This window comes from Vipera berus, assembly GCF_964194415.1.
Source record: "Vipera berus genome assembly, chromosome: 3".
Classification (NCBI taxonomy): Eukaryota; Metazoa; Chordata; class Lepidosauria; order Squamata; family Viperidae; genus Vipera; species Vipera berus.
In genome coordinates this window covers 88,816,950-88,830,471 of record NC_138204.1, presented here as the reverse complement: position 1 = coordinate 88,830,471, position 13,522 = coordinate 88,816,950, and the positions used below count along the sequence as shown (strand labels likewise).

At 40.4% G+C, this 13,522-nt stretch overlaps 1 protein-coding gene across 3 annotated transcripts in view; it reads right to left on the bottom strand.

Annotated features, from left to right (window-relative positions):
- Positions 1 to 13,522, bottom strand: part of BCAR3 (BCAR3 adaptor protein, NSP family member) — a 97,125-nt gene that overhangs the window by 4,370 nt on the left and 79,233 nt on the right. For all 3 annotated transcript variants that reach the window (XM_081324156.1, XM_081324158.1, XM_081324157.1), the window contains 3 exons: positions 7,728 to 7,843; positions 4,838 to 5,009; positions 4,265 to 4,376 (listed from right to left, as the gene is read on the bottom strand). In XM_081324156.1, coding sequence (XP_081180282.1) covers positions 4,265 to 4,376; positions 4,838 to 5,009; positions 7,728 to 7,843 — 400 coding nt within the window. The remainder of the gene's footprint in view (positions 1 to 4,264; positions 4,377 to 4,837; positions 5,010 to 7,727; positions 7,844 to 13,522) is intronic.

Below are 13,522 nucleotides of genomic sequence, written 5' to 3'. Positions count from 1 at the left end.
TTATGGAACTTTCAAAGCGTACTTACAGTGAAGCAGTGGGAGGAGCGCGGCCCAAAGAAAATATAGGGGCTATTAAAGATGTGCTCCAAAAGCTTCGGGATGCCACGCATGGCGACTAAATTTCTAACCTGGAATGTTAATGGATTAAACTCACCACAGAAGAGAAAGAAAGTTTTTCAATATTTAAAACAATTTAAGATTGATGTTATATGTTTGCAAGAAACGCATATTAGGGTTATGGACCAAAAGTATTTATCGAACTCAAGGTTGGGCACGCAATTTGTTGCTTCTGCGATGAATAAGAAAAATGGAGTGGTTGTCTACGTTAAAAGTACTCTAACAGCGGAATTAATTGAAGCAGATAAGCAAGGAAGATATGTTATGATAGATTTGTTGTTAGAAGGTAAAAAAAACGCTCTTGGACTGTATGCTCCTAATCAACAACAAGCTGATTTTTTTAGTTCACTTCATACAAAGCTTACTCAATTGGATTACAAATCGTTTATTTTTATGGGGGACTGGAATGGTGTTTTGGATGTACAGATGGACAAGGCTGGTTCCTTTAAGCGTGCTCCGAGTCATGCCAGATTGCCTAAATCTTTTTTTGAAATGAAGGATGACTTGGAATTGCGAGATATTTGGCGTGACATACACCTACATGAAAAGGATTATACTTTTTTTTCTGACAGACATCAATCTTTTTCTAGGATTGATTTTATCTTGCTGACTAATGATTTTTTTTCTAGGATTAAGAAGGTAAAGATTTGTGCAAGAACTATTTCGGACCATAGTCCAGTTTGGTTAGAGATCAATAAGGACAATAGGGATAGGCGCTCGTGGCGCGTAAATGAGAATTTGTTTAGAAATCAGAGAAATGTGGAAGAATGTAAACAGCGGATGAAGGATTTTTTTGAAATTAATATGAATAAGGATACTTCTATGGACATGGTTTGGGATGCTAGCAAGGCCTACATGAGAGGGGTGTTGATATATATGAATAATAAATACAGACGTATTTTGGAAGCCAGAAGGAAAGAATTGGAGAATGAAATTAGGGAAAAAGAAAAGGTCTTAATTTTGAACCCATCGGATGTGAAGACTAAGGAGGTTATTAAGCTATTAAGAGGACAATTTGATAAATTGATGGCTGATCAAGTGGCAACCAACTTGCGGTTTGCTAGGCATAATACTTTTTGCAATGCTAATAAGCCAGGTAGATGGCTAGCTTATAGACTAAGGAAAAAGCAAAGGGCTTCTAATATAGATAAAATTGAACATAAGGGAAAGGTTGTGTTTCAACAGGATCTTATTAAGGAAGCCTTTGTGGATTTTTATTCTAAATTATATGCTAAGGAGAAGATTAATGAAAAAGACATTGATGTATATTTGGAGAATGCTAGCATCCCGGTTCTTACGCAAGCACAAAAAGAGGAGATTAACCAGTTGATAACAGAAGAAGAGATTCTCATAGCAATTAAGGAATTGAAGTTGGATAAAGCGCCAGGTACGGATGGTTTGACTGCGGTTTACTATAAAAATTTACAAATGGAGTTGATAAAGCCGTTAAAGGAACTGTTTCAGACAATTCAGAGAGGGGGAAAGGTGCCTCCGTCTTGGAGAACTGCTTTTATCTCTTTGATTCCCAAGGAAGATCAAGATGCTACTCAAGTTAAAAACTATAGACCGATATCACTTTTAAATACAGATTATAAAATATTTGCTAAGGTGTTGGCTAACAGATTGATGAGGGTTCTGCAACAGGTGACTCATGGGGATCAAACTGGGTTTATTAGTGGAAGGCAAATGAAAAATAATGTGAGGCATATAGTTGATGTGTTAGAGTTTTTGGAAAGGAACAAGCAGATCCCTGCGGCGCTAATTTTTTTAGATGCTGAAAAAGCTTTTGATCAATTGAATTGGCAATTTTTGATGAAAGTTTTAGATAAAATGAATTTTGGGGATAAATTTTTGCAACCAATTAGGGCATTATATCAAAAACAAACTGCCCGAATAATAGTTAACAATAGTTTGACTGAAGCATGTAATATTGAGAAGGGCACAAGGCAAGGGTGTCCGTTATCGCCTTTACTATTTGTGTTAACATTGGAGATATTACTAGTAAAAATTCGGAGTTCGGAAAGAATTAAGGGTATACAAATTAGAGATCAGGATTATAGATTGAGGGCGTTCGCAGACGATCTGGTTGTTACAGTGACCCAGCCAGAAAATTCTGTTGTGGACCTGATGGAGATAATAATGCAATATGGGAGGGTTTCTGGATTTAAAGTTAATGCACAAAAAACTAAAATTCTGGCCAAAAATATGACAGTATCGCAAAAGGCTCTTTTAGAAGGATTAACTGGATTTGAGATTGCTAAAAGGGTCAAATATTTGGGGGTGTTTTTGTCACCCTCTAATACAAAGTTATATAAAAATAACTATGAAAAACTATGGGGAAAAATTCAAAAAGAAATGGAGAGTTGGGAAAATTTGCAATTGTCTTTGTTGGGAAGAATCGCAGCAGTGAAAATGAATGTCCTGCCTAAATTTTTATTCTTATTTCAAATGATACCGGTTCTTAAGAAAGATTCTAATTTGGAAGAATGGCAACGGGGTATCAATAAATTTGTTTGGGCAGGGAAAAGGCCACGAGTTAAACTTAAGATTATGCAGGATACTCGTGAAAGAGGTGGTCTTAAAATGCCCAATCTTAAATTATATTATGAAGCTGCTGAGTTAGCAGGGATAAGTGATTGGATTAATTTGACACAAGAGAGATTGTTATTTGGCTGGCATGCATATTTGTTGTATGATAAGAAGGTAGATAATGTGTTTAAAGTGCATATTTTAAGACAGGCATTGTTGAGAGTTTGGAAGAAGTATAGATACAAGTTAGACTGTAAGATGCCATTGTGGGCAATTCCAAAACACGCAATAGAAAACATAAATGTTGGTTTCAAACATGACGTGACCACGTATAAGGAGATTTTAAGCTTGGAAAGAAGTGTATGGTGTTTAAAATCGTATAATCTCTTGCGAGATGAGAAGATTGTTCAAACCTGGTTTCAATATACTCAGTTACGGGCCAGGTGGAAAGAAGATCAGAAAACTGGTTTTGCAATGACTGATGAAAATTTGATAAAGCAAATTAGAAATCAGGGTCCAGCACATATCAAACGGATATATCTTGCATTGATAGAAATTGATTCAGAAACAGAACTGGTTAAAGATTGTATGATAAAATGGGCCCAGAACATCCAAGAAGTTATTACAATGGACACGTGGGAAAAGATCTGGGTGAGGAACGTAAAATTTACACAAGCTCAAAACTTAAGAGAGAACTTTTATAAAATGTTTTATAGATGGCATTTAGATCCTAAAAAGCTTGCAAGTATGTATCCGAGCTATCAGCCAAAATGCTGGAGGTGTGGTGGTGAAGATGCAACATATTTTCACATATGGTGGACTTGTAAAAAGGTCAAGGCTTTTTGGATAAAAATTTGGTGGAATATGCAGAAGATCTTCAAGCAAAAGATAAAGTTTTGTCCGCAATTCTTTTTGTTGGGTATAATTACAGATGCTACTGTTGTGGACACTAAGTTGATGTTAAATTTAATTACAGCAGCAAGACTTTTAATAGGTCAGTATTGGAAGAAGGAGGAACTGCCGACTATAGAAGAATGGACTTTAAAGGTTTCTGACCTGGCAGAAATGGCAAAGATCTCGGCTTATTTGAAAGATCATTCGCAAGAACGCTATATTATGGAGTGGAAAAAATGGATTGAATATATCCAGAAGAAATATGGGACTAAAAAGTTTCATTTAGCATTTGAATAAGTCTTCCTTTCTATTTTCTTTTTTTTTCTATATGAAATATTAGTATTGTCTGTAGTTATCTTATATGAGCTAGAGAGTGATAGATTTAAGAATTTATTGTTGGTAGCATATGGATGTTTATGATTGTTCTTTGTTTTTATACCCTGTACTTAGCTCTGGGAAGTGGGGGGGGGGGTAGGGGGGAAAGGGGGGGGAGGGGTAGGGAGGGATTGGTAGGGGAGGGGGAGGGGGGATTGTTAAAGATAAAATGTATTTTAAAACTTTTCAATAAAAAAAAAAGCATTGCTGTCCTTGATAGGACGTGACTTTTTTTTTAAAAAAAAAACACATTTTCCATTAAGGAAATAAAGGATGTGCCCTTAAGACTTAACTGGAATCCTTCAGCAACAATGAAAAATGTTATATAACTAGATATCCACACACTCACCTTTTCCTTCATGTAAGAGTTTGCTGAAAGGTTTCAGCTGTTTCTCATACATAATGGCCGTTTGTGTGTGACAGTGCCTCAAGCTGGTCCACGTTTGCTCCAACCGGGCAACCTACAGAGGGGAAAAAAGGGAAGTTCTGAAGTATGCGTTCCTGCTATAAGTTACAATACATAGCCCAATGGAAGATAGCTTCCATCAAAACCAAGGCATGGCACAATAAGTGGGGAGGGACTTTTCTAGTGTGTGTGTTTTTTTACGACCTGCCCCAACTAGGATGGCTAATGCACTTAAGAGTTTCAAAGAGAGCTTTTTGCCTATGATTTCAGGTGGGTTTTTCCCAGGTAGTCATTCGACAAACACAGTACAGGAGTGTGAAAAATCTCATGCTGATTCCTTTAAACCAGCAGTTCATTTCAATAAATATTCAGCTGCCAGCCGGGAGTGGAGAACAGGGAGATCCACAGAGGCAGATCTAATGGACCTTGGTAACAGAGGCTTTTGTTTGTATATTGTTGGCCTTTCGAGAAATATTCCATTATCCTCAATATCCTCGTATAAGGTTTCCATTTTACCTGAGGCATTTCCAGAGCTTTCATTACAGCTGAGAAGGCATACAGATCCCCCATGGAGTCTTTTAGTTCGACTGCAACCTGGATAATCCTGTTTAATGTGGCAACACGCTCTTCTAAATTTCCCGTGCAGCCGAGAATATCCACCGCAATTCCTATTGCCATTGTAGTATGCCTAGAGAAAACAAATCAGGTGTAGTCAGGATAACCAAAAGATGCTATACTCCATGTGAATTCAAGCAACAACAAAAAAAGGGGGAGGGGGCTTCGGGATCTTGGCCATCACTATATTCCCATTATCACTTTGATAAGTAGAACCAAAAGAAACTGGTACAGAGAATTGCACGCCTGCTGATTATAGGATTCTTGAGTGTTAAAAAAGGGAGTATTTTGAACTGATTGATTTTATATTGACATTTTTAAAAATTTATAGTTATGATAAAATACTATTCTTCCTGTGCTTCAGGTATCACAGCGCACACACTCAAGGTATTGGTGCATTTTGTAAATACATTGAAAATGGTGAACTTGATCTAAATTCTATTCTGTTTAAAGATTGGATCACTTTTGAACTGAGGTCAGATCCTTTGACTTCGTGATCATGTCCCTGTAGTCCTCTGGGCAACTGATTTACCACTCTCTTCTTCTGAGATGCTTTTTCAACTTCCTAGCTGGCACTCCTGGTGTTTCCTTCTAATCTCCCATCCAAGTATTTGCTTTTTGAGATCAGCCAACATTGGGCAAGTGCTGCCCCCTGGCTGGACACTTCACTCTATGTAGACCCACAGAAATCAGTGGAATCTAAAATCTTAATTGCCTTAAATCCAATACGTGCTCCATAGATTTATAGCAGCTATAAATAGGACTGGATCTAAGCTAATTCTTAACATTTTCCTGTGCAATTATCCAGAATATATTTTAATAAGATCTGAGTAAATGAATGCAACCAACTAAATTCTGCAATGAAACAACAGCACCTCAGAAATAGGAGAGGTTAGATCTCAAGGTGAAGATCAGCATCAGTTGAACCAATGCAAAAACATCCACATCCACAACACTGGTGCTTCCATACTGGGAGACAGAATAAGGGGGAGAATTTGGTGGTTGATACGTACTGTTTAGGAAAGAAGCTTTAGATGCAAAGGATCTAAAACCCTTCGGGCCTTCCATTATGCTTTAGGTAAATAAGAACAGTTTGGAAACTGATCTTCAATAGTTCTCACCCATTCTGTGCAAACAGAGGATTTTTGTTTTCTTTTTTTTTTACTCTTGAAGTAAACGAGAGGGGCAACCACCACCACCACCCACCTTTGCTTCCATTCTATTTCTTGCTGGCTGGCATATAGTGGTTTTTAAAGAGTCCTTCAAAAAATAGCATTGGATTTTCACAATACATGATGATTATCATGATACACTCATATCAGCCTGGCGCTGTGCTCCACATTGTACAGCTAGTGCCTTTCTGATGATCTGGGAAAGGTTGGGCGATGTTATCTTGGCATCTATGGAAGCCCTAACCTGCCCCTAATGAACAAAGACCCCTAATTATAATATGCCACTTTCTGTGTTTCCAGGATGAGGAACAACCTTGATGGACACAACTTTCATCCTAGGAAAGACCTTGTCCTTTAAATAATCTCTAGCAAAAGCAAAAGCATCCATGAGCTCCATTTGATAAGGGTTGCTACACTGCTGTGCTAAACATGAAGAAATAGTAATGCATCTGTCCAAATTTAAGAAATGAAGAAAAGACTTTCAGTTCACCTGGAAAAGTCGGGGGGGGGGGGGGAAAGGCCTGCTGACAGAGAGATGGAAGAAAGAGACTGGCAAAGCTATTTAAAGATGTCTCAAGGTGAGTTCTCTTATGGCACAGCAAGAAAAAGAACTATCTGCCAAAAAGGGTATCCACACAAGGGACTTTTCTCAAACTGGGAGCAGGAAACCTTAACAACTTGGCTAAAATCTCCAAACTGCAGCATTTTAAATTCCCCCCCCCCTCAAAAGATTGAGTAAAGTTGGAATCCTTGGACTTTTCTAAGCTAACAGTTTATTACTTGATCTGCAGGATCATTTATGGAAGAGATCTGTGCAATACAAAGATCTCAGGTCTTGATATGCAAACTTTCTCATTTTTTTTACTGACTGCTTAACAAGTGTAATTTTTTTTAATATTGTGCCTTCAGGTAACTGTTGACTCCTGGTGGCTGCCTGACCTGGTCTGCAATTTTCTTGGCAATATTTCAGAAGTGGTTTGTCTTTGCCACCTTCTTCCTAGGCTGAAAAGAGACTGACTGGTTCCACTTCACCTAGCTGGCTTTGTACCTAAGGTAGGACTAGAACTCACAGTCTCCCAGTTTCTAACTTGATGCCTTAACCGCTGCGCTAAACTGACTCTCTTAACAAGTGTATTTATAATTAAACACTTAAAGGGAAGTGTGAGTCCTATCCAGTGTTTTTTTTTTTTGTAAAAGAAAAAGGTGCCGGAACTCACACATGCCTTGCCTACCCTACAAGGTTCCATCCAAAAAAGGTGCCGGAACTCCGTTCTGAGTGTTCTGACAAAAAAAAAAGCCCTGGTCCTATCTTATCAGGACACCATTTAAAATTCTTCCTTAAATATGGACATTAGCAGGCCCTTCATTCCCAAACTCCAAAACCCCAACAGGATGCATAGGCAGTTTCTCTGCCCGGTCTTGCTTATTTGAGAATAAGACCAGGATTCTGGACATAAGGAACCTAATCTGATTGTATTCAGAAACATGGGAAGAGTCTATCCACCCGGAAACTGCCCACTTTGCAGGTTTTGTGACTGTGGACCTTGAAGAAAGCCCAGAAAGCCTCCTCATAACAGCTCAACATTGCGGAGAGAAACACAACGGCAGACAGTGCTCACCTTTCAATTAGATCCAGGCGCAGTTGGTGTCCGTAGGGCAAGGTAATCAGCTCCAAGCCTGATTTCACTCCCATGATCCTCCTCGTCTCTTCGGAGACCTCAAGTATCCTAGCAACCTGACGGAGGCAGATGTGTGCAAACAAAAGAAAGCCAAATGGAATCAAGACGGCCCAGACATTAACCTGCATTGAAGGGAAGGGATATCAGGTGCTCTCCTGGCTTGAGAACCCCAGGAAAGCCTTTTCTGTGAGGAGACCTCCCCATTGCTGATGGAAAACCTCCAAGGTTATTCCCAAAAGGAGTCACTATTGTTGCATCTCAAGCTGCAGTTTTATCCCCTCCACTGGAAGACCTTTCTAGCCATTTAAAAGGCTCCCTCTGTTGCTTTCTGTACAATGTAGAAAGAGGATGAAAGAGGATGTGGCCTGGCAAAACCAGCTTTTATCCTAGTCAGTCTTTGCTTCTTGGCTCCTGCTTCCCACCCACTCCCCCCAGGCCCACCACTCATGGACATTAGTATTCCAGGGGTTACTAATGAAACCCTGAAACTTTTAGGAACACTCTGAACGGAAGAGAAGAGAAGAGAAGAGAAGAGAAGAGAAGCGGAGACAAGCAGCATTTTCTTCACAGACAGAAAGAACATAATTATCAATTGGTCTGAGTTGGTTTCTGTAAGCCAGGGAGGCTTGCAGTGCTTGTGCATGTGACAAAGTGAAAGTCCCCCTCTTTTTAATGTTTGTCAATATTATGCGTACGCAAAGATGGATCAGACTATTCCCACTGTGAATAGGGGGGAGGCTTGTCAGAGATGTTCTCTCAAATTAGTTTCCTGGCCCAGGCTTAAGCACTGCTTGTCTGACCCATTGCCTTGGTAATAATACTACCTCCTGTCTTCAAAACCATCTCCTCTGCCCTACACACACACACACACACACACACACACACTGCTTGCTCCTGCCAGAGGCCCATGGTCCAGCTCCCCTGCCCATCACCTTTTCTACCCAATGACCTACTGAACTCGACAGCTGTGAACTTCCCCCCTCGACCCCTGCCCCCCCCCTCGCACACCCTTTTGAGCTGATACTTAAGGAAACAGTTTTGTCTTCCATTACTTAGAGGAATAATAATCATTCTGTGATCACTAGAATACTTAACTGGGTCAATGCTACAGGAAGGGAAAAGAATATTTGTTGTAGAAACCCCCAAACCAGTGTTAAATAACCTAATGAATTAATTCCTGGGGGATGGTGGTTAAATGTGACCGACGAAGTCATGCACAATTTAAATTAATTCCAGGCAATCTTAGCTGTGACATGGAAACATCTACACCCAATCAATTAATCTATCTCCCTTAGCCCGGTACCTTCCAAGAAAAAGTGTTGGAGAGAAAGAGTACCAGATTACGATAAGCCTCCCCATTACAAAACTCACTGCCAAGACCTGGGATTACGGAATATATACCCAAATATTGATGGATTGATCCTTGCTCTTCTGGCTCACTAATGTTTTAGCCTGAGTGTGCTTCTGCACCCTGCAGTTCTTCTGAGAAAAGCAATGAATGACAGGAGGAAGTGTATTGTATAAAGATAGCAAAATGAACTTGTTGCCAAGGCAACAACAGGTAAAGCATTTTAAATCCAGAACATTCACATAACATTTGGAAGGAGCTCACATAGAAACTTTCCTAATTCACTGACCTATAACGAAGAGGCCAGGGGCGGGGGGGGGGGGGAGGAGAAGAGGAAGAGGCGATATAGCATTGTCAGGTCTGTAAAATTCTGTTATTATGGCCAATCTCAATAAAAGTAGCATGGACATTTCTGTGCAGTTGTTTCCCTGGTCTGGTCTACCTAGTGCAGCTGACAAAATGCTGCCTTTGGGATATGAGAAAATTAGGTAAAGGTAAAGGTGCGTGCTAGTCGTTTCCGACTCTAGGGGCCGGTGCTCATCTCCGTTTCAAAGCCGAAGAGCCAGCGCTTGTCCGAGAACGTCTCCGTGGTCATGTGGCTGGCATAACTAGACGCCAAAGGCACATGGAACACTGTTACCTTCCCACCGTAGTGGTCCCTATTTTTCTACTTGCATTTTTACGTGCTTTCGAACTGCTAGGTTGGCAGAAGCTGGGACAAGTAGCAGGCGCTCACTCTGTTACGCGGCACTCAGGATTCGACCCGCCAAACTGCCGACCTTCTGATCAACAAGCTCAGCGTCCTAACCCACTGAGCCACCGCGTCCCATGAGAAAAATTACAACAACTTAAAAACACTCTGGACAGTTGCACACCATCTATTTCCTAGTCAAAAGGCACTCTCTGCCAATCATTACAAAATGCTAAATTTAGAGCATGGGACGAGGGAAGCAAACCTTCTTGGAATGCATGCTTTCAAAACTTTTATAGTTTTGAGCATCAACTGCCTGGAGGTTAGGGTAAAAAGAAGTATTATATGATAAAAAAGTCATCCAGAGTTCAGTAAAATTCCGTTAACGAGGCACGGTAATTCTAGACTAAAAGTCTCATCTCATATTTGCCTCAAGAGTAACTTGTCTGCAAGTTCCAGACCTGTGATTATCTCTTCAGCCACCAACTCTTCCAGTCTTGCGGGCTTCAATTAATCTTCCCCAATCAAGTTTTCGGCTTCTTGATTTGTAATCTTCACTATCTGCATCTATAATGTCATACCTCTTCATCTGGATACGAACAATTATGCAACGCTTGAGTAAAAATAATAACTTTTTATAACTTTTCTTTTTTTCTTCTTCTCTTCCCTCAATATTCTGATCTTTTCCTCTGGAACTTCAACCATTTCTTTCCCAAATTTATAATTTTCTGATTGTTCTCAGGTAGTCTCTTGACTGCTCTTCAACCCCTTCATCTGAATTATACAGAATCCAATAATGCGATACACTATCCTGTTCAAAAACATTGCTCTCCATTAACGAGCATTTTCTAGGCCTGAATGGGACGTTTACGCTAAGATACAGGTGAAATGCAAGTCTAAAGGAGGGCGCCAACTTGAAGATTCAAGTTTAAAACCCTTGAACTGATCTTGTTGCAGAGGTGTATGTGTCTCACTGCTGTCCAAAGCAACCTAGGAAACAGTCTCAGGTCACAGATAAAACAAGCCCTCTTCTCCTTAGCTTGCTGGCTGGGGATAATGGCAATTGCAATTCAAGGCTTATGGAGGACAGTTTGAGAAAGCTGTCCTCAAGGTACATGCTGCAGGACCCTTTTCCAAAATTAAGCCAATCTGGATGGCATCCATGCTTAGATGGGGTACTACTAGGATGCTCCACTTATACTGATAGTTGGCATCATGGAAGGAGGGATACAAACAGAACTAATCAACTGGATGATTACACAAATTAATTCCATGATGGAGGAAAAGCAGGGGTCAGACAAAACCTACAAAGATCAAATGGAAAGGTTAATTATTCAAGAGAAGAGTACCAACTTTTGTCAGAATTCATTTAACAGAAAACAGCAAAACACATTTATTGCATTGCTGAATGGAAGGAGAAAGCAGGGAGTCAGCATCAACAGACGTACTTAAAGTAGTTTGTTAAGGCACAGTGAATCAGATAACTCCTTGGGGCCAAGCACACTCATTTCTCCCTGGCAAAATAAAATACCGGTTTTAACACTGACAAAGAATCAAGCACATCAAAACACATTGGATCCTTGAAAATCCAGTGTTTTTTTTTTAGGTTAGCTTTCTGGGTTTCGTGAGTCTGCTGTCATCCGGACTTTTACATCTTGCCACATGTTTCTACCCCAACTACAGTAAAGGTGGTTGTGTTTAGACTGCATCTCTGGATTGGTTTCCAATTTCCCTTCTGCAAACTTAAAGGCTCTTTAAATTCCCAAAAGAAAGGAATTGTGCTTTTTTTTTAGAAGACAGTGATTTCCCCTGATTATTCTTTGCTGTATAGATTTATCCTGTCTATAGGCTGTTCTTGAGAATCTTCCAGTATAGTGAACACCATGATGCTGTTTTCTGCTCAGAAAAGTAGGAGGCTGACACAATCTAACTCAACAATATTGTGGATCCAAGCCAAAATAACATGCAAATCAGATTCAGTTTGAACAGGGAAGATGGCAGATAAATTGTATCACTGATTTCTCACCTATTGTACTAATCTCCCCTTACTGTACTTTGGTCCTTACTTTAATGGTGTCTAGGATGTTTCAGGTTGTTTACTAGTGGTACTTTACTACTTATATTGGGGCTTAATATTGTATTTTTGGTTTTGATCTTTTTTATGTCTGTCTAAATTTGTGAAGGCTACAAATACTGACAAATCAAATTAAATAATTCAAGCAGTGTGGCATTCATTACAAAATTTTAGTTTTCCGTAAGGCTTTCCCCCCCCAAACAGTGGGAGAAGATTAGGGGGCATGTTAATACAGATTGATCTGGCATCAATCCATGTTAACATGCCATCTAATATTCATTGTTTTTAATGTTTTAACTGGTTGCGTTTTATAGTTTTAAAATGATTTCTGATGCCTCTTAATCTTAAATTGGAGCCTCCCAGAGTTGGCTGAAAGATGGGTGGCTATATACCGTATATACTTGAGTATAAGCCGACTCGAGTATAAGCCGAGACCCCCAATTTCACCCCCAAAAACTGAAAAAAGTTATTGACTCGAGTATAAGCCGATCCGCCGTTCTGCAAGCCTCCGCCGCCGGCGGAGGCTGGATCCGCGCTCTGCAAGCCTCTGCCGCCAGCAGAGGCTTGATCCGCCATTTTCTTTCCGCTGCGGAAAGAAGCAGGCAGGCAGGGGGCGGAGGTCCGGAGACCTGCCGACGTTTGGGGAGGTTTGGGGAGGTGCGCGCGCACCTCCCCAAACCTCCCCAAACTTCAGCAGGTCTCCGGACGGCGGTGGCTTGGGAGAGGTGCGCGCGATCCCGGAAGCACCAAAGCCTCGGCCGCGCACAAGTCCTCGGTAAGTTTTTTTGTTGACTGGAGTATAAGCCGAAGTGGAATTTTTCAGCCCAAAAAGTGGGCTGAAAAATTCGGCTTATACTCAAGTATATACGGTAAATGTTTTAAATAAACATTTATATAGCCACCCATTTCCAACTGAAGTTGTTGGAAAAAGAACTGTGTGTGTGCTTTTCTTTATGAGGCCCATGTTGCTCTAAAATTTATATAAGGATTAGAAGCCATCAATGTATATTGGAGATCCTGTGCGTGATTGCCACCGGGAGATTCACTCCCAATAAATGCCTCTGAAGAAAAGAAAGGCATTTAGACATTCCACCCACAATCCTAATGACAGTCATATATTGCAGCATTAGCCTAATAGGCAGCATCAACCTCATTAGGGACCTAACCCTCCCTTGGATGCAGGTGGGTTGCAGTAAATGTCATTAGTAATATTATTCCCGCCTTCCTTAATAATGGGTCCAGTGGGCTATTGTGTTTAACTGATCTCATCGAGAGCCCCCTCCTGGGACCATGACAAACACGATGTCAGGAAACAGACATTTCCTCTCTAGTCAATTTAAGTGCCCCGTGTATATATAGATTGAAGTCTCCAAATGGAGTGCTCTAAGTGATGAGGGAGAGATCTCAAGAAGGTCTTTTCAAGCTTGAGTGCACAGGATCACAGCTGAGGCCAACATGATTTAGACAATCCAGACAGACGGCTGCTTTTAATAAGTCTCTAATACTTTTAGGGAAAGGAGGTCAAAAGAGCGCTACTAAGGCAATGTCATCGAGAAGCGGTGATCTTTTCAGGAAACTGGGCAAAAGTCATACCGGTTGACATTTAAGAGATTATCTGATAG